The following is a 20,906-nucleotide window of genomic DNA, read 5'->3' as shown; positions in this document are numbered from 1 at the left end:
GTTGAGCGGTTTGGATCGACTGTTTGAACTTTGAAAATGATGGAGAGAGATGGAGGCATGATGGAGGCACAAAAACATGGAGGCATTTGAACCCTCCTCTATATAAAATAGCTACTTATATTTTATTTTAGGATAAAAATTACTAAAAAAAAAGTTATTTCCATATCCCAATAATAGTAATTTTTTTAATACGAAAATGAGCATAATTAGTTAAAATTAATTAAGTTCAACTTTTTAATTTTAATTTCAATTTATTTTAAATCACAGGTCTAGCACGGTTCGTCTAAAGGATGAATATATATTTCATGTAAAAGACATCTAAAAAAAATTGATGTCGGAGTTAAAGATTTCTTATTTTAAAAAATAACTCCACTAATTTTTTCTCCTCGAAAGTATTTCATACCTCTCTAGTTTTAAAATTAGACTGGTTTCACTCAATCCTCAGTGCCAAATAGGACCTCAAGTGAGAAGAAAGAGTAAAAAAAAGTTTGACTATACAATCTCAACTAGCTATAATCTATTATATATATAAGGTTGGAAGGGTTTGGTATTGTTTATTGAAGTGGTGTCATCTCCTCAGAAGTTGAAATTGGATCCAACGTATTGTCACAAATTCAAGTCTATTAGTGTGACGCGTGTTCTTCGTTCGTTAATTTTTCTTAAACCCTCAGCTAGCTATTACCTCCTCTTCCTTCTTCATTCATTTCATTACCTTGAACCCTCCGCCTCACCCTTGCCTAACCTAAACGTTTCTTCCGTCTCCTTTGTCTCTTCCTCTTCTCTCCCATCATTTTCTTCTCAGTCTCCAACCTGTCGCCCCTTGCTCCACCTTACGATGGCCTCTTCCTTCCGTGTTCTTTGCTAATATTCCAGCTAGAAGGGAGGAAAGCAGTTCAGCGTTGCGCTCAAAGCAATCAAGTTGGTACATTTTCAAGATTTCTAGGTTTTCCAGAAAATTAGATTCGTAAGTTTGTGAGAAATTAGCTTTCTAGTTTTATAGATTGTATGCTTTCAACTATATTTGTAAGTTTGTGAGAAAATTAGATTTGTACGTTTCTCATAAATTCGATTTATATGTTCGTTCGTTCATATCTATGAGAATTTCCCAAATTACGAATAACTAAAGAAAGTCTTCACCTTGCCCTTCGAATTTTTGAGACATATATTAAATACAATCCTTTCTCAATTTCATCATTCATGTACAGTCCATGTGGAAATAAAGTTATGTAGAAAATCTAATGCCTTCACAATTTCATCATTCACGACATTAGGGTCATGTCTTTTGGATTTTTCTGACATCTATATAATCTAATGCCTTCTCAATTTCACATTTCTTGCACAATCCATCTATTTATCTATAAGGATTTTATAGGTCGCAACATCAGATTGATGTCATTTTACGAATCACATAATGTATAGAGTCCAATGCCTTCTCTACTTCAACTTCCTTGCAAAACCTCTTAATAAAGATCTGTAGGTCGCAACATTAAGGTCATTCCCTTCACTAATCACGATTTCAAGTAAATCCAATATCTTCTCGGTTTCACCTTTCTTGCATAGCTAAGTACTTATCACTACCTAAATTATACTGATACCAATGGGTACCACAGTTCAGATTATACTCATGGCCGTCAACATTCTTAAGAATTTGAGATTGTGTAATATCTTCCGTAAAATAGTTTTTCATTTTACCAATGAACAAAAAAGCAAGCAAAAATGAAATCACTGGCAGAGCAGCTCATGATTTTCAGTCACAATGTTAGGTTCATCAGTGCTATAGGTCATGAAATTCACTAGTTTTGCAAAGCCTATTTATAACCATATAAGTCATGCATTAGGATCATCCCTTTTGGAAATCAAGATATCTAGACAATCCAATGCCTTCTCCATTTCACCCTTCTTGCACAAGAGTGCTACAGTCATGACATTAGAGTCGCAACCTTTGGACTTTTACGATGTCTATTAAACCCATATCCCTTCTCAATTTCATATATCTTGCACAACCCATGTATAAGATTTTTATAGGTCATCAGGTTGACAACCTATCTCCAATGCTTTCTCAATTTCACCTTTTTTTATAGCCCTCCTAAATGAGGGTCATTGGTCACCACATTAGACTCATACTATTTGGAAATTATGACATTAAAAAAAATCTAATGTTTTCTCATTTCTCCATCATATTTCTTACAAAACTGCATGAAGCCTACACCAATTCATCAATTTTTCATTATTATATCTCTAAAATACAAGACATCTGATGCCACTATTACTTACATATCACATCTACAAAACTATCACCACATCATCCTTGCAAACTTTATAAACCTTATAGATAAATGCCCTTCAAAAATAAAACTATCTACAAAGTTTGACATCTTCTTAATTTCACCTTCTTTTGCTCATCCCACTTCTAAGAGTATTGTAAGAATACCCTTAACACTTTCCAAATCACATATGATATTTCTAGAATATTATTGACATGCATCTTTCATAAACCCAAATTTGATTTAAATTTCACTTAATCATATCATTTAACCATTGAGTTTGGCAAAAGGAAAATAATACTTTAATGTGTTATAGCATAATGTTGAAATGTCATGCAGGTCTTGAAAAGAAATATCACACATACCCCTAACGCTTTTGAAATCATATATAATATTCCTCTGCAATTTATGCACTATACTTGACAATTATGAGACAATGGTTTATGAAATGACATATTTTCTTCATAACATTTTTCTTTTATTTTTAAATCATATGAGTAAGTCATATAATTAGAAAGGTAATGACTTTTTCATTTTTTTTAAAGAGTACGTAAAGCAAATGTCAGAAATTTATCGTTCCATCCGATTCAATCAAATTCAGCTTTAAACTTGTAAGATTACTAATATTATTCACCATGATAGTTATTACATCGAAAATTTTCAAAATATAATAAACCAGTAAAAAACGCAACATGTTGTTCTCGCTTTCAGCTCTATCTAGATTCAAGTATTCATAGGTAACTAATTACACATATTATGTATTGCAATAAAAGCTTGCCACCTTGTTATAACTTACCTCTAACACAAAACATATCATATATGATATTGCTATATCTGAGCTATTGTTTTGACCAATTTCAGTACCAAAACATGTATTTTAAGCCATCAAATAACGTCTATTATAATGAATACATGTAGAATTTGGTACTGCTGCGCTTTCATTCTTACTTTGCAGAAAATTGGTGAAATCAGGAGAATTTCTGAAGTTAAGAGATTTTGATGCGACCCGCATCATGGTTGACGCGAGGCGCATCCAGTCCTCCGAGTCGCACCAGCAGGTCGCAATGCCATCTCATGCGAGTCGCATCCCTCATGCTCCAACGCGGGTCGCATCAGTAGTGACGCGACTCGCATCGCGAGTCTCCAGAGCAGACAGCAAAGGCCCAATAAAGGCCCAAAATTGAAGTACTCGTTTTGAAAAGTCTATAAATAGACCACCCCTGCCACCAGAGGGAGGGGTTCCGAATTTGAAGATTCAAAACCTCAAGATCCTTGGAGTGTGGTGCAAGAAAGGAAAGAAAGAGTGAAGATTCTTGCTAGATTGTTTCATTTGGTTTTATCATGATTTCTCCTTTTATCTCTTTCTCTTTCTCTATGATGCTTGAGTAGTTCTATTTTGTTTTTAGGGTTGATGTAATCTAAAACCTTGATTGTAATGCATTGAATTTGAATTTGAGTTGTTGTTGTGTTCATTTGATTGAGTATTATTCTTCCATTGCTTGATTGTGATTGTTTGATTGAATCTTGTTGTCTATTGTTGAATGTTTCTTGCATTTCTTCTAATATTGAGACCTTGATATTTCTTGTAATTTGATCAAGTACTTGAGGTAGGTCTTGGATCTGAAAAGATAGATCAATTGAACCGAGATGTGAGATTTCCATCTATTGAGAGATAGTGGATACCTTTAGCAAACCGATCAAATGACTTAGATTGAACACTTGTAAACGAAAGTTTGAGGTTGTAGATCTAAGAAGGTGAAATTGCAATTCCTTACTAGGTTCATTAAGCCAATAAATGAGAGTTGAGGTTCAGGAACTTTAGGTACAGTCAATAGATCCTTACACAAGTAAATAACTCAGAAACGGGTTCAATGTTGCATTCACTCGAGGACCACGCGGGTCGCATGGGAGACTATGCGGGTCGCGTCACAAGGGTCGCATGAAGGTCCAGAGAGGCAAGGTTGAGGATGAAATCTGAAACCCTGGAAACTTCATTTTAAATCAATTTGAACCAACATTTATTTTCTGTTATCCTCTGTTATTGAATTTAGAAAATTGAAACGAATTCAAACCAAACTCTTCACTTCTAGTACCTAACTAGGATAAGTAGTGATCTAGACTCGAATTGTACCATCCCTGAGGATCGATACCTGATTGTACCATTGGACAAAGGTTGTGCACTTGCAACCTAATACGAAAGCTCAATCACGGTTTAAAAGGGTACAGCTAGCTGTACCTGAAACTTTGTGTGCACGCTTTTGTGCGAACAATATACATACTAACATCTCTACAAAATTGCAGACAAATATTCTTTCAAAAACTACTCCATGAAAAGCTACTCGGCAACTCGCATATATCAAGACGAATCTATACCAAAAATAAGAGACTTCTTAAACAAGTAATAATAATAATTTAATTAACATTCTAACTGACAATATTTTACAACTATCAAACAAAAATAACAAAAGATGATGATCTCTGCTATCAGAATTGCACAAAAAAAGATTCAATCCGTAACAAACCCAGCTCCAGCATTGCAACAAGAGGTCAACAAAACAGCTCCAGTGTGCATCTATATTAAAAATCTACAACAACTATGCACAACAGACAACGAGGCAAGTATCTTACTTCAAAAGTTGTACTTATTGAGTTCATTTGACCACTTCTTTGCAAACAATCAGATTCAGATATAAATCTTAATTAACTAGCATTTTCATACATAACTCCTTTGCGAAGATATTCCTCTTAAAATTACATTATAATAAGTTAGTAAATTTGCTATGAATTTCTATCTATAACGCATATTTAAAGTTTGCCTTTTTTTTAATTTTGCTTATTAACTTAATGGAAAAACTTATCAAACGGAACAAATACCCAAAATATATACTACTTACATATGTTTATCTTGCTTAAGTTGGAATAGTTAATTAGCATTTTGATATTTCTATAGATATTCAATATTAAGTCGATTCACAATACATGAAAAATTAAGATATCTATAAATACTCCAATACTATTACAAAGTTGTCAACATTGCTCTCTTCCGTAAATTTTCTTCAAAAAAAAATACTATATAGTTTGCACACAATACAGAACAAACTGTTTGATGTTGTGACAAAAATCAATGAAGTTCTAGATGAACACGGATGGTATCTCTCATGTCCCATACACAGAAATCGTGTGATAACGACAAATACCTCATTTTACTGCCTGAAATGAGAAGCTGACTTATAACTACCTTTGCTATGGTAAGTCCACTACATTAACAAAGCCATTGAAAGTAAGATGTACAGCTTCTTCATTAATTGAATCTCCAATCTTACTATTGAAATAATCTAATAAGATGAACTCTTTTTACCAATAGTTCATTTACTAATATATTAGAAAATATACTCTTACAACTATTTTTCTGTACAATTATTTATTATGTACAATATTTTTCCTAGGACAGAATTTTTTATTAGTCTTCTCATCTTCAGGTTGAATTTCTGTTTTTGAGTTCAAGATAGCATCAGGGAAGCCAACTTTGTCCTCATCAGAAAAATGGCAGAAAAGCTGGCTAGAAACATAGCACATGAACTATTGGCACAACAAACAAAGAAAACAGAATTGCCGCCAAAATTTGACGAGCTCCGAAAGAAAAAAATGCTTTTCACGGTAACCTGGGGCAAAAATAAATTCAAAGCAGCCTTTCCAAATTATCAAGTACTTGAGATAGATTTTGTCCCTACGACATCCCCTACACCCATGGAAATAAAGGAGCCAAAAGCACAACCATGAATACCACCAGATGATAACCAAAACAACAAGTACAAAACACAAATAGAGAAAATCATTACCAATTTTCCTTCTCCTATAATTAAACTCATTACATTTATTTCATGCCAACTTACTTCCCTATTGTAGTACTTGGTGTAAGTAGATGTTTTCGTGCTCAACTACTTACACAATTATTAAAATAAGTACAACTAATCATCTTTAAAGTTTCGATAGCGGAATTAAAAAATCATCAAAAGCAAATCAAAGATCTTAGAAATCAAAGTCTCCACATGTGAATCAATCAAATAGATTACATACCTTTATCCATAGTAATCTTTAGAACAACACTTGAATCGTTATTCACAAACCGTCAGAAGAACTGCAAAGCGATTTCTCTCCTCTTTCTCTTTCTAAGCAATAACAACTTGTTCTTTATGAAATATTGATGAAGAGAGGATCAACCTTACTATTATAATTTTCGTTCATTCTATTGCTTGTCATTAAAGTAATATTTACAGGGGAGATAAATCTTACATGGACATTTGCACCCTTTAATCAAACCCTTTAATAGCTCTGTCAATTAACACTGTATCTTGTGCTGAATATAGAGATATACACTAGTTGACTTGCACACCAAGCATCTGTTAATATGGAATCTTTAATTAAGCGCACCTTTAGTCAGTATGCATCTGTCAATTATGCACCTTTTAATTAAGGATATCAACGTGCACTGAATCCAGCGCTATCTACCTTTTAATTAAACCTTTTAATAATATGCGCCCTTTAATCAAATGTTATCATGCATGAACCTTGTGCAGAACTTAATAGGTCAATTAATTACGTGATTTAAAACAGGCCATTTAAATCAGCCCATGTAAAGGGTGCACATAAATCAATATGTTTTATTTTGGGCCACCGAATCAGATTTTCTTACACTTGGTATCCACCACTAGATTGTTCATTTGTCTTTAAAGATTACTACTATATGTGACTCCAGAGTTCACTTAATTAGATCATTAAAATATCAAACAAAGTATAATTAAAAGAAAAACCAGGGTTCACAATCAATGAGGAAAAATACAACATAATTGACTTTTTGATAGTCTCTTTTACTAATTAGTCATCACTAGCTTGGCCTTTGTAATAAATACAATATAGAAAACTATGATAAATTAAATATTGCAAAACACCACTATATCAAATCACAAAAAATGGCTCTTCAACAGTAGATTTTTTAGTAGATGTTCTTTCCATTTCCCACTTTCTTACACCACCGATTAACTCAACATCAATTACGAAACTATTCCTTATAATGAATGTTATTCAAACAACAAAAAAGAATTTCTTACTTTCCAACAATTATGCAACCTGCCTTCTTTAATCTACTTTTCATCATCTTTCCTTCTTGCTCTTATATAATCTAAAATTAACTTATCTGCACAGCTCAGAGTAAGAACTAAATATTGCAACAACAACTCATAAAGCTACGAACAAGGTAAAAAATTTCCAACTATGCCCTTCTATTTGGATTAGCCATAATTTACACTCAGCGTTGATCACAATTGAACCTTTTGACTCTTTAAGTATGCCAACTATGAATGCCTGCTCCAATCCAACTGCTGCCCAAGAGGGAATGCAAGTGTAATTGTCCACTGGTCCACATCTTCTCTTTTCTTCAGTAATTTCAGGGTTGTTCAAAAAAATATTATCACAAATTGAGCTTCCAATTCTTTTGGATTACATGCCTAGTATAATGAACAAGTTTAGTTGAATTTTACTCTTGTCCACAAGTTGAAAATCTAAAGTAAAATATATCACAACACAATGATAGTTAGAACATAAAGCAAAAATAAAAGACACCATTTTAATAGGAATGATTCTTTACTGTAATCACATCCTCATAGGCCTAACCACCTTGCCAAAATTGTACTAGGAGCAAAAAGAACAATCCAATATCTTACACTTGATGCTGTAATGCATATGAACATTTACATCTTACAAACTTTATATCAAACAATATAAATAGTCTTTCAGATTGCTTAATCTATTCATTGTACGATATGATTAAATATATTTTTCTTCATATCACATCAGTCCTGCCACCAACTAACAAAATTTCCAATATTTGCAGCACTGGAATTGGCAAAGGAAAAGACAAACAAGAGCAGAAAATAATAGCACCACCTCTGAAAAAACTATGTCACATCTTTTGTGTTTTGTAAATATTAGTTAATTAACTACCTACCACCAGTAGTAATGTCACATTCTTAGCTAAACTAGAAAATTTTTTGTTAAAAAACTGTGTTTGTAAGTATAACAAGCTTTCACAAAGCTGCTACCCCTCTTCCAAACACAGCACAAAAAATTTCACTTAACTTCTGTGACTTTTGTATTACTTTTGCCACAAATTCATATGTACAGCTCCTATCCTAATATAATTAAACTATGACTTTTGTACTGTTTTACTCATGTTACACATTCATTTAAGTTCCAACATAATATTCAACCAACCTCAACCATTGCCGAAGCAATGCGAGGCACGTTGCTAGTGGTATATATTTTTAGAAGGATCAAAAATTCAAAATGCATCAACTTTTTTACATTTTTATTTTCCAAGAGATAGGGATTGAAGTCAAAATAATCTATAGAATGGGATAAAATCTTAGAATGAGACATAATTTATTTTTGTAATTATATTGAATTTAAGTATATTTTTATTTTTATGTTTAAAAAACATAAAAATAAGCATTTTTTTTAAATCTATTAAAGAGGTCATCCTCTGTTAAATTAGCTTTTGATAAAAATAAAAATAAAAATAAAAAACTCATGGTTTTTTTTTTTCTGATAACCCATCTATGAGTAACAAATAAATATATTTTTATTTGCTTCTTATTATTATAGCAAATGATTTTTTCCATACAGATTTCGAACTCATAACATCTCACATCAGAAATTATGTGCTAGTGTACCACAATGATTTATAATCTTAAAGTATAAAATTACTATAACTCATCGATACCATTTTTTAAAAATTGTAAAATTATAAAATTTGTTTGCATTATTGCATAAGTAACCTAAAGCACAGAATGAGACGAGACAAACAAACCATCCGTGTCAATAATTTATACAGACTTGTGAATTTTGTTTCAAACGAGCCAAAATAGTGCGTTCTTTTATCTATGTACAATAAAAGTGATATAAATCATATCAAATTTTATCTTAATTTATATTGTCTTTAATCGTATCTTACAACTTACTGTTGTACAAGTAAAAATCACAAAAGAAGTATCGAGCCAAGTAAACCACCTTCGTAGCAATTGAAATACTACATGGTAAAATGACAACTATTAATATATAGCAATGACAGCGTTTTATTAGTAATAGTGTTGTAAAAAATGTCTGACCGTGATCAAACTGTCATAGATTTTTTTGACTAATTAGATAATTATTTTCGAATGTGAACGATTATTCTCGATTAATCGCTTAGTGTTACTTTGTCCATCCGATAACTACATACCCTTATTTACAATACTGATTAGTATTACAACACCGATAACTACATACCGTTATTTACATACCGTTATTTCATCTTATCATTGGCGCTTCACAAGAGACAGTGATAACGTCTTATCATGTTATAATTTTTTAACAGTGTATTTCACCAGTTATAAAAACCTGTCATTGCTAGCATCTTCAATTTTCAAACGACAACAATAGCAATGCTCTGTAGATGAAATATTTTGATTTGATGCCGCAAGTTTAACTTTATTTTAAATGTGACATGTAAAAAAATAAGATTCAACACGCCTACTTGATAATTTGGGGAAAATTCATTTATACCCTCTATAAACTTGGAAATTGCGTATCTTCTCTCTAAAATTCATGAATTTATCCTTCTAAATTTCTAAAAGTCACAAACTTACCCTTTTTTATCTTTTCTATTTAATCTCATTTTAATTTTATTAAGTACCTATTGTAACCCTTATTAAAAAAGAAAGAATACGTAGCATGTTTAAGAGAAACGTTCAATTTTTTTTATTGATCAATTTGTGAGTACAAATAATTTATTTTTTCTACATGCGACACAAACACAAGCATATGCCTAAATACCACCATACAAGTGTAACAAGTAGATAAAACTGAATATTTTTCTTACACATACTATCTATTTTATTTTTAATAAAGAGTGAATTGGGTACTTTATATATTTTATATGAATTTTAATAGAAAATGTAATAAATTGAGTAAATTTAGAAGAGTAGAAAGGTAGATATGATATTATGAATATTGGAGGGAGAAATATGAAACTTTTCCCTTTATCATTTTTTTTATAGTTTTTGACTGCTACTTAAAATTCTTTTATTTCCAACTTAGCAGTTAGCACTGATCCAAAAGCCATATATAATTGAACTAATGATCCGAATAATTGGCACATACAGGCACTTAGCAGTGGTGAAGTGTAATTTTATAATTTTAGAAGGGTACACGAGAAATTCCACCTTACCAGAAGGTCCAGAACTAGCGCCGGTCTGTACACTCTCCGAAGGCTCCAATTCAATCTCAAATTCTCTCCAAAACCTAAATCAAAGCAATCATGACGGGTAAGTGGCCTGTTGCGATTCTCTCGCTACTTGTTTTCTTAAGTTTTTGTTTCTCTGTTTCGGAGAAATCCTGAAGTTCTTTTTGTGTTTCTTTTTTTCATTTTTTTCGTATCAGACTACTTGCAGGAGCAGGAGATGGAGATCGAAGCATTGGAAGCTATCTTAATGGACGAATTTCGAGGCTTGTTCTTAATAATTTTTCTCTTTTCAATGTTTAGACGCTAGATTTTTTTTTTTTTTTATTTAATTGGGACCTTATGCTGATGTGCTTGTGTTTTTGTTGTTCGTTTATTAGAGATTGATAGCTCTGAGAGTGGCCTGAACACAAGCAATAGATGCTTCCAAATTGTGCTCTGCCCACAGGTTTACACAATAAATTATTTCTCATTCTTTCATATACTCATCTTTAGTTTCTCTAAGCTAGTGAAAGAAGTCAACAATTTATGTAACTCTTAACCAGGGTTCATGGCTAATTCTTAGGCTATACCATTTTTTTTTGTTCTCTTGCTAATATTCCTCATGGACTTGTTTGTCTCTCAATTGGCTAGGATGATAATTTTGACGAAGCGAGTCAAGTTCCAGGTTTGTCTTTTTTTTTCTTCAATTTTTTTTTTTAAATGCTGCCTTCAATTTGCTCCGTTAATATACTACAATATATTATCATTATGCATCAAAAACTTGTTAAAGTACCAGCAAGCAAAATTGATATATATATATTTTTTTTTTCAGTTCAGTTGGCACTTGTATTTTCCCACACTGAGGAATATCCTGATAAACCTCCACTCCTTAATGTCAAAAGGTTTGCCTACTACATTATTATGTTAAATTCAATCAAATAATAGTTCAGTTTAATTCCTACCTTTTAGTTGGATTACACTTCTATTACTGAATTGCCATTCTACTGTGTAGTATAAAAGGAATTCGGCCTGAAGATCTTGCTTTGCTCAAAGAGAATCTTGAAAATGAGGTATCCCTTTGAGGAAATACTAGTTGCCTTTTAAACTCCTACGGCAGCATTTTTGTAATCTTTTGATGGTCAAATAATATTGTGTTTGAATTAAACTGGGATTACAGATTCGTGATTGGAGCAGATGCTATATCCTCTATTCTTTTGACAGTCATATTGGATATTTCATGTGTTGCCATAAAAGCATTACTTGGAGCTTTTTCAGGAACATGAGAGTGATTTATCTTTGTTTCCTTTACTATTCATCAGTTTCATAACTTATTCCATTGGTCAGGCAAAAGAAAATCTTGGCATGGCAATGATGTACACACTTGCCACATCAGCGAAAGAATGGTTAACTGAGAAATTTTGCAGTGATGCTGTGGAGGAGCCCGTAGAAACTGAGAAACAAGAAGATGAGGTATGTATTTTTCGTCTCTTTCCTTTTATCTTGATTTGTTTTTGTCTTTATGTGTGGGTACTTTTTGCAAATTGACCTTCAATGCCTTCTGTTTTAAATAATTCTGATATAATTCAGGTAATAGTGCCTCATGGTGAAGCAGTAACAGTAGAGAGTTTTCTTGCCTGGAGAGAACGGTTTGAAGCTGAGCTTGCACTTGAACGAGCCAAGTACATAATTATCAACAATGATCTTCTTTTATTTCTGTTATCTGGGATTAAATTGTATAGTAGTGCCTATCAGTGATCGAATTTACTTCTTATTTGTAAATATGGAACAGGCTGATGCCTGAGTCCGCTCTGACAGCTCCAAAGGAGAAAAGGCTGACAGGAAGGCAATATTTTGAAAGTGGAAGACATTCCACGGTAAACCTTATATTCTTTTTCCTGCTTTATCATCTTTACTAATTATGTAAATAATAATCTTACTTGTGAGATTCTTGGTTCCTTTACGGCTTTATAAATTCAATTTTCATTTTTGTTGGAGCACAGAAAGGGGCAACTCTGGTGGCAGAGGGCTCTGAGGAGGAAGAAGAAGACATTGACTTCGATGAAGATTTTGAAGGTAACTCTTGACAAACTTTTTTGCTGTTGTTAATTGCTACAAGTCTCTATCTGTTAGTATTCACTCTTTCAGTCTGCTTGGTGTTTGAATACACTGTGATCAGTCAAACTCTCTAGAATGAGTTCCAATAAGTTAATTGAAGAATATGCAAATTAAAACTTAAAAGCCAGTAAAAGTAATTAGCTGACAAGGTTTTCTTCGAGTTGCAATTCTATGTACAAATTGGCACTTTATAATTGAAAATTACATTTTTTTAGATTACTAAACAAACAGTCTTAAAGTATAATCTTACATAACTTTTTTTGAAAGGTTAAGTTGGCGCAAAGCCAACCAACGATTTCATCAAAAGCAATATAAGTTGCAAGTACATGACATCTTACATGAGTTAAAATGATAAAAATAACTAGTGCTAGAATTATGACTTTTTTTTTTTTTTTTTTTGTAGATGATGACGAGGAAGACATGCTCGAGCATTATTTGGCAGAAAAATCAGCTGAGGGGTCCATAAAATAAGGGCTAGAAAAGGGAATTGAGTTTTACCATCAAATATAGTGACCTAAATTTTGGTTTGAGTTTAATTAGTAGAACGTCAGACTATACCTTTTCTCTTGACTCGAATCTACTCTTTTTGTACTTCAGAATCAGTTCTATGGATACGAAAGGACTTTATCTTAATAGTAAATTGCTTATGTTGTTATTTTGCTCCAGTCTTACATGCTTACAAGGCAATTATGCCACATTATATATCTCATGGTCTGTAACATCTGGATACTTGCAGTTTTGATTTCTGTATTTATTGGATATGTGCAAATCCCAAAAGACCCTCTATTCTTTCGAGTGTTTTTTTTTATCTATTTCATTTCTTTTATCAGTGTTCTGTTCATATTTCATTTTCATTCTCTTTGATGGTACAAGCATAACTTATTTTGGTAGCTGGGACAATCAATATATTTGACATTCATTTTGTTAGATTTTGAGAAGGTACCAAATGCTCTTTTCCGATCGAGTATGAATGTAAATATTTACTTTTTGTTATAAGAGGAGATAGAATCCAGGATTTTGTAAATATTTTTTTTTATCAATATATTTGTTATCAAAAAGATATATTGACATGGCTTGATGTTGTTTCTGATTGCTATGGTAAATTTACCCACTCCAGAAGCATATATTAGTGTTAATATCAAGATTCAAACACAAGCCAATCATATTCATAATTTTCATCGTACTGGAGAGGTATAGAAAGAGTGAGGTTTTAAGCTATAATTAAACAACCTAATGCAACTAATTCATGTATGATTTTTCTCCCGGTGATATAATCATCACTGCTTTCTTCCCTAGAGCAAGATATTCGTCTAATCCATGTTCAACTCCAGTTTTCAAGTGCTTTCAGAAGAAATCCACAAAAAACCATAGAATTAATTAAATTGGTACATACCACTTCTCCTCTAGAATGATTTAAAAAGAAACTTTCTTATGATCTCTACTGTTGTCTAAACAATAATTAATGAGTCAAGTTAAATATGATTACAAGGTTGTCAAATAAGCTCTCTACCTTTGATGTGCTTCTACTTTACATACAAAGTCACACATTGTCCACAAGGACCAGCACAAGCTTGGCTAATGTTATCCTAGGCCAGGTTTCCAGCATAATCAAGAGATGATCTGTACTTGTGTACATGGATTCACACACATCCTTGATCAATCATAGCTTGAGCAAGATTAAGAAATGCACTTATATTTGCACCATGCACCAGTGCTCTGCATTACAGAGAGAGAGAGAGAGAGAGGTCTTAATGAAGGTACCAAGAAAACAAAAATTTAAGATCCCCAGGCAACAGTTATTTGGTACCACGGCATAGCAGGAACACTATCCAAGATTTTTTCATATTGAAGCTTGATAGCAACTTACTATACAAACACTATCTTTGAGATGTATTCCAGAAAGGGCTAGGGAAGAGTTCTGGTTGTAACACAAGTGCAGCAAAAAATAACTTACTCAGGGTTATCCTTAAGGATTCCATATTCACAAGCAGCTTTAATAGATCTCTCGTATGTTTGCTTCATTGTATCCTGTTGTCCATTAAAAAATCATCAATCCAAGACTTAGAATCATCTGAAGAAGAAATAAAAACTTACCCATGTGAAATATATAGAGGAACAAAAACACTAGTAATAAACTTTTTTAGGGTAATTAAAAATACTCACATGTATTTTATTTTCAAAATCTTCCACAGACCACTGCATTAGATTGTACTCATGATTGAGCTCAAGCTCTCCAACTGCAACCTGTTCATTCATGATGCCAAGCAAGAAAAATAACAAGCCTTATTTTTACAATACTTGGCAAAAATAAAAGTATGCCAAAAGTACTGAATTACCCCTCCAGCACCAGTTATCTTAGCAGGAGCAATCAGCACCTTAGCCTTTCTAAGGACATCCACTGCTTGAGGAGTGCATGGCATATTTGCACCTGTTCATTTATATTTAAAAGGAAGCTTCATTAAACAGCAACAAGAAGGCAAATTACTCTTAGAATAAAAAAGATGCATGAAAAAACATAATACCTTCAATAACAATACGACATCCGGAAGTAACTAGAGAGAGGCCATCAGATTGATCAATCTCATTTTGGGAAGCACAAGGAAATGCCACATCACACCTCTCATTCCATGGCTTTCTGTCTTCTACATACTTTGCTCTTGGATATGATTTCAAGTAGTCTCTGTGTTTAGATAAATAAGATTAGAATATATGTTCTGTGTTTAGATAAATAAGATTAGAATATATGTTGGCACATTGTAAATATTGGATTGCATAATGTGAATTAATGGACCTGAGACTTCTCTGCTGAACCTTGATGTCCCGTAAAAGCGAAAATTTAACATAGTCAAAACCTTCTTCATCTAGTAAATAGCCCTTGGAATCTAACCAAAAAAGTCAAATCACATGAATAGGGGAAATTAATTCATTAGCCTGTTAAATTGCCTTACTATAGAATAGACAACTAACCTGATATAGTGATTGGGATAGCACCGCATGGAAGGAGCTTCTCTAAAACTTGCATTGCTATCTTTCCTGAACCACTTACTGCACACCTATTACAGTGGGAAAAAAGAGACTACATCGGGTAGGAAACATTTCACATTATAAATTCAAAACTAAAGCAATCCCTGGATTTGATTTTTTCTATATTTTTTTTTTGAAAATCTTCGCAGAAGATGCGAAGTCGTGAGGGGGAATCGAACTCTCGACCTTTGGGTACAACAACTGTAGGACTTATTCCTAGCCAATTGTGCTACCTCCCCTTTCACATGTTGGTTTTGGAGATTAGAAAGTAATGAAAGATAGTCATATGTTGGTCTTGTGGTAATGAACTTTTCTTAGAACCAAGTGCATGCTGGTCCGCTGTATGTAAAGTTTTCTAATAGTATGCAACACAGGCAAGATGAATTCTGCTATGCCAAACTTTGTAAATTAAAGCTACAGGAGACGCAAATAATTAGATATTGTATGAACTAATGACATGAAGAACCTTAGTCCCTTAAGTTCCTTGTTCATCTCAGCAAGTATAAGCCGTGCAAAGAAGACCTGCATACGCAGACAACATGTGCAATTATCAATGGTATAATATTTGTTGAAATTATGGTAATAGTTGTAAATATAAAAAAGTTTTAACGCACCAATCCATATCCAGTAGCTTCAGTACGGAGGCTAGAACCTGACCAGAAGATCTTTGGTCCTGTAAAACTTCCCTGTACCGAACAAACAAAATTAATCGTTCAAGCAACCCTCCATTTATCCAAATTAAGAAGTGTAGTATGAAATTTGTAATAAAATAAGATGTACCTGGAAGTGACCAGAAAGTCGTTTGTACTGCCCAAAGAGGTAACCCATTTCTCTTGGACCAACACCTACATCTTCAGCTGGGAGGTCCTATATTTATCATTTTTTTTAATAAAGCTCTGATTAGAAATGAAGAAATCTTAAATTGCTTTCAAGTCAAGTAGACATAAAAACAGAATGATAAAATGATGCTATTGTTAAATTTGTTACCTGATCAGAGCCAAGATATCTGTAAAGCTCATCCATGAAGCTCTGACAGAAGCGCATAATCTGCCAGTATTCTAAATCTTTGTAATCATTAACTTACTTCAAAATAAACATAAAGGTTCTGTATTTTAGGAAATGTCAAACTTTTACCTCACTCTCACTCTTTCCCTTGGGGTCGAAATCACTACCACCTCCGGCACCACCAAGTTTATGCATCGATAATGCATTCTTTAAAGTCTACATAAAAAGAATTCATAAATAAATTTTCATGAAACTGAACTCCAGTAGATTAGCTGCTTACACACAATGATCGCGCAATCAAATTCCCAACAGGTCGTATATGCAGGGCCAAAACAAAGATTTTATCATTGGAGGACATAGTCTTATATGATTTAGTTCACATTAAAATAGCAAGAGATGAGTTTAAACTTGGATTATAGTTTATGTTACGTACAATGGATTGTAAACTTCTTTTTAACTGTACATTTGGCCCAAAGCAGCAGAAAACCGTATGAAATTTCACTTTTGTTCTGTCCAACTGTTGATCAATGACTTATTTGGATAAAAAACTAACGAAAGCCTCTCATAAATAACATGACGGATATTTTATAATAGTTAGACAAAAAAAGTTAGTAAAAGGTTTTAATTAGAAACTAAAAACTTTACTTCTAGATTCCCATCTATTATTCAAATTCTTTATAAGGAAGAGATTGCAGTAAAAGAAAGTTACAAAGACAATACAGAAATGTGCTTTTTGAAGATTGTTCCTTTTAAGGGTTTGCTCTGCCAGAATAAGAGCATGGGCAGGCTAAACTATGGAAATTGAATTTTTCAGAAAAGTCAAAAGTGGAGAAGTGTGAATTCAATCATTGATTTATTATTACTACTATTTAATGTCTTTCCCAGGTTCTCAAAAGGTTCTCATTAATCACTGACCATCTCATCGATTCTCGAATCATTAGACAGGCATGGTGGAAGTCTAATAATGAAAATTCGAGAGTTAAAAACGTACTAATGCAAGAATGCATGAAACACGATTGTGAAATCATTGGTACCCCACCCCTTCCCCACGCACCTTTGTCTCTAGGTATGGGAATTTACACATTGAAACAAAAAAAAACGAATAGATAAATAAATAGACAAACAAGGAAAAAAAAAGTACAGTACCTGCTCAAAAGCAAGAAACTTGGAAATACTGAGGTTCATGGAGGGGTGAAAACGAAGACCACCTCTACATGGGCCCAAAACCTGGCTAAATTGCACCCGAAATCCGCGATTGACATGCATCTCCCCTCTGTCATCAACCCACGGCACTCTAAACACAACACATCTTTCCGGCTCTATCATCCTCTCCAATATATGCATGTACCTGTCCAAAGATAACCAAACAAGACAGTTAATTACTTCAAGAAATAAAGCTCATGCTGTGTTCAATCCAGTGAAATAGCAAGGAACCTACTGAGAATTTTTGGCCAGAACAGGTTCCAAGGAGTGAACAACCTCTTGAACACACTGTACAAATTCTACCTCATGGGGATCTCTCTTTAGTACTGCTTCCAGTATTGACCCGGCTGTTTTTGACAACAAAGCTGAAAAGAAGTTCAATTACAAAATCAGAATAATGGTCTGAAAATTGTTTATTCTATTTCAAAGTAAAGTATTCCAGCAAAGTACTAACCTTTGACATAAATTGGAGTCTCGACGACTGGCTGAGCCTTCTCTTTAGAAGCCATTTGCAATCTGACAGCCTCTTTATGAAGTAAACTATTGTTATGCTCCTCCAATGCACTCATTTGCATATTTCGACTACCTTCATTCCCATAAGGGTTTCTCCTATGTTTTCTTCCATATTCTTTACAAACTGAACAAAATATTCGATTTGTGTTATCATGCTCTGCCACATAGGCCCACTTGTAAGTGTCAGCCCATTCCTCCCTCCATTTCTTCACCACTTTCTTCTTCTTTTTCAGTTGGGGCATTGTACTCATCTCCATATCTTGTTGATCCACTTCACTAGAAGACAATAGAAGGTTCTTTTGGTCTTCATGATCTTCAGGTCCTACTGAATCCGTACCAGGTACACCAACTAAGGCTGAAGCTGAGAAAGATGGGTCGTCACCCGGTCCGATTTCTAGGTCAATCTCTTCTCCAATGCCTCTCACCACTAACTGGTGCCTCTGCGCCTGTCTTAGGAGGCTTATCTCATCCATGGTTGAATTCATCTTTTCACTACACTCACGACTCTATGTATGACATGATCAGGCTAATAGAATCGTACATTACCTTCGTAGAAAAATGATAGGTTATAGCTACTCTCAACATATTAATGGAACTGCGGTGAAAATAAAGCCAAATTCGACCCGATTTTTAACTCAGTTTGGCTAAGATTAACCCGAAGAACCAATCCTCAAGCTGAATTTGAATTCCAAATACCAGCTATTGGACTGTTCAAGAAAATCACAGAAATTGAGAGGGCTTCGCGATTTGGTGTAGCTACAGCTTCAAAACCATCTCAAAAAGCTAGAAACAAATCGGAACGAGCGAGAGATCGAAGAAACACGAAAGGAGATTATGGAGTAGACACCAGCTCCGGTCGTTAGATCAAGTGTCCCGTTTCTTTTTCTGATCGGAGCAGCTTGGGTTGGGCTTGTAAACCTCTGCAATACAAACTACCGCTCTAACACACGATTTTTTTTCTTTTCTTAAAGTAAACACATGATTTTTTTTTTCTTGTTCCTTTTTTCTTTTTTGATAATTAAAAAAAAAAAGATGACGACTCCAAATACGAGATGTCAAAACCTCGATACAGTTACTAGGTTTGAATTTTATTCTGAAAAGAAAATAATTTATTTTAAAAAAGTTAAAATTTTAAAATAAAATAATTTTATTGAAAACCTTAAAATTTCAACACAAATAATAAGTATAGGATTTGTTTTTGAAATAATAAAATCATGTAATAATAAAATATTAGTTGTCCAACCAGGATAAACGAGAAGAGAAACATGATCAGACGATTGAGGGTATGAATGATATAATATGGCTAAGATGGTTGAAAATTCAACTCTCTTAATGTATTATTATAAGAATTACAGATATAATGACAAAATGAACATTTTTTGTCAAAAATAACTCAACCCCATAAATATATAATTTTTTTTTTCAAATAGACCTTTACAGTCCAGTCAACCTTTTACATACAATTTTTGAAATTTATATGGATTGAACATGTTAAATGTACCACAAGCCCACAATTTCATGGTAATTATTATTTCTTAAAATAAGCATATTTTTTTAAAAGCCCACAACATATTTTTTTTAAAATAAGCATTATGCAATGCAAGTATACAACAAACAGAACAATTACTTCTAATAGCACTTAGAGATTTTTAAATTTTCATAGTTCGTCAATGCTCATCTTAGATTATTTTCATGGTAATTATTATTTCTTATTTAAATTCTTGCACCATTACGCTATTAATGTTGTAAAGTTACTATAATATAGTCATTTTGTATTGGTACATTTAGGCGGAGAGCTAAAATTTTCTCCAAATCAATGAAGATGATAAGCTCAAAGACATTGTTACAGCTTATTTAGTTTTGTTAGTACTTGTTAATACACGGTCGATACTTTATATAAGTTTGTTCAATGCTTGACAATATATATTTATTTAGAGGAGGGATCCGATTACATCATTTTTTGGTGACACCGAATTACACTCTCCATTTTCAAAATTTACAAAGTCCAAACAGTCGATCCAAACCGTTCAACTTGTTGGATATATTAAAATGTGCTTGCAGATCAAATTTTATATTTTTTGGAATTTTTTTACTATTTATTAAATATTTAACAAAATCACTATATTCAAACCGTTGAATTTTTGTACCCGTCTTAATAAATAGTAAAAAAAATTAAAAAAATGTAAAATTTGATCTGCAAGCACATTTTAACATATCCAACAAGTTGAACGGTTTAGATCAACTGTTTGGACTTTGTAAACATAACGTGTAATCCGGTGTCACCAAAAAAGCGTGTAATCGGATCCCTCCTCATTTATTTATAGATCTGTACTCAAAATGCAATCCTTAACTGAGATATATGAGAATCGATATTTCAACAAGAGTTGATATTTAGTTGGTAGTTTCCTATAGTAGGGCTGCACAAAAAGTTCGTAGTTCCTGATTCGATTTGAAAAAAGTTTGCAATTAATTCAATTCAAAATTAGTTCGTTCTGAAACAAATTAAATCAGTTCGATTCGAATCC

General features: G+C 33.0%; 2 protein-coding genes across 2 annotated transcripts; one reads left to right on the top strand and one right to left on the bottom strand.

The window, feature by feature from the left end:
* Nucleotides 1-10,460: 10,460 nt before the first annotated feature.
* On the top strand, nt 10,461-13,413 carry LOC144563480 (Ubiquitin-conjugating enzyme family protein). The gene is made up of 11 exons (XM_078312956.1): nt 10,461-10,624; nt 10,740-10,805; nt 10,920-10,987; nt 11,173-11,206; nt 11,354-11,423; nt 11,534-11,591; nt 11,866-11,991; nt 12,109-12,200; nt 12,311-12,395; nt 12,522-12,594; nt 13,040-13,413. Exons 1-11 carry the CDS (start codon nt 10,618-10,620, stop codon nt 13,105-13,107), a joined length of 747 nt encoding a protein of 248 aa, XP_078169082.1. The 5' UTR covers nt 10,461-10,617; the 3' UTR covers nt 13,108-13,413.
* Nucleotides 13,414-14,018: 605 nt separating this feature from the next.
* On the bottom strand, nt 14,019-19,319 carry LOC144563479 (Amino acid dehydrogenase family protein). The gene is made up of 15 exons (XM_078312955.1): nt 18,323-19,319; nt 18,104-18,233; nt 17,812-18,013; nt 16,795-16,881; nt 16,648-16,707; nt 16,441-16,527; nt 16,275-16,346; nt 16,127-16,182; nt 15,604-15,689; nt 15,428-15,518; nt 15,159-15,316; nt 14,973-15,064; nt 14,800-14,880; nt 14,591-14,664; nt 14,019-14,352 (listed from the first exon to the last, which is right to left on the bottom strand). The coding sequence occupies exons 1-15, from the start codon at nt 18,864-18,866 to the stop codon at nt 14,277-14,279; spliced, it is 1,896 nt and encodes a 631-aa protein (XP_078169081.1). The 5' UTR covers nt 18,867-19,319; the 3' UTR covers nt 14,019-14,276.
* Between the last annotated feature and the right edge of the window lie 1,587 nt (nt 19,320-20,906).

Source organism: Carex rostrata, chromosome 12 (assembly GCF_964058835.1).
Source record: "Carex rostrata chromosome 12, lpCarRost1.2, whole genome shotgun sequence".
NCBI classification, from domain to species: Eukaryota; Viridiplantae; Streptophyta; class Magnoliopsida; order Poales; family Cyperaceae; genus Carex; species Carex rostrata.
Note: the sequence above shows the minus strand (reverse complement) of the source record. Positions and strands in the feature narration are given on the sequence as shown.

Excerpts from the sequence above, each read along its gene's own strand:
- LOC144563480 (XM_078312956.1), top strand. Across the intron at positions 10,806-10,919 it reads CTTAATGGACGAATTTCGAG|AGATTGATAGCTCTGAGAGT; the intron begins GCTTGTTCTTAA and ends TTCGTTTATTAG. Across the intron at positions 12,396-12,521 it reads AAAGTGGAAGACATTCCACG|AAAGGGGCAACTCTGGTGGC; the intron begins GTAAACCTTATA and ends GTTGGAGCACAG.
- LOC144563479 (XM_078312955.1), bottom strand. The coding sequence starts at position 18,866 with ATGAATTCAACCATGGATGAGATAAGCCTCCTAAGACAGGCGCAGAGG. Across the intron at positions 15,317-15,427 it reads GTTCAGCAGAGAAGTCTCAG|AGACTACTTGAAATCATATC; the intron begins GTCCATTAATTC and ends ATCTAAACACAG. Across the intron at positions 14,881-14,972 it reads AGATAACTGGTGCTGGAGGG|GTTGCAGTTGGAGAGCTTGA; the intron begins GTAATTCAGTAC and ends ATGAATGAACAG.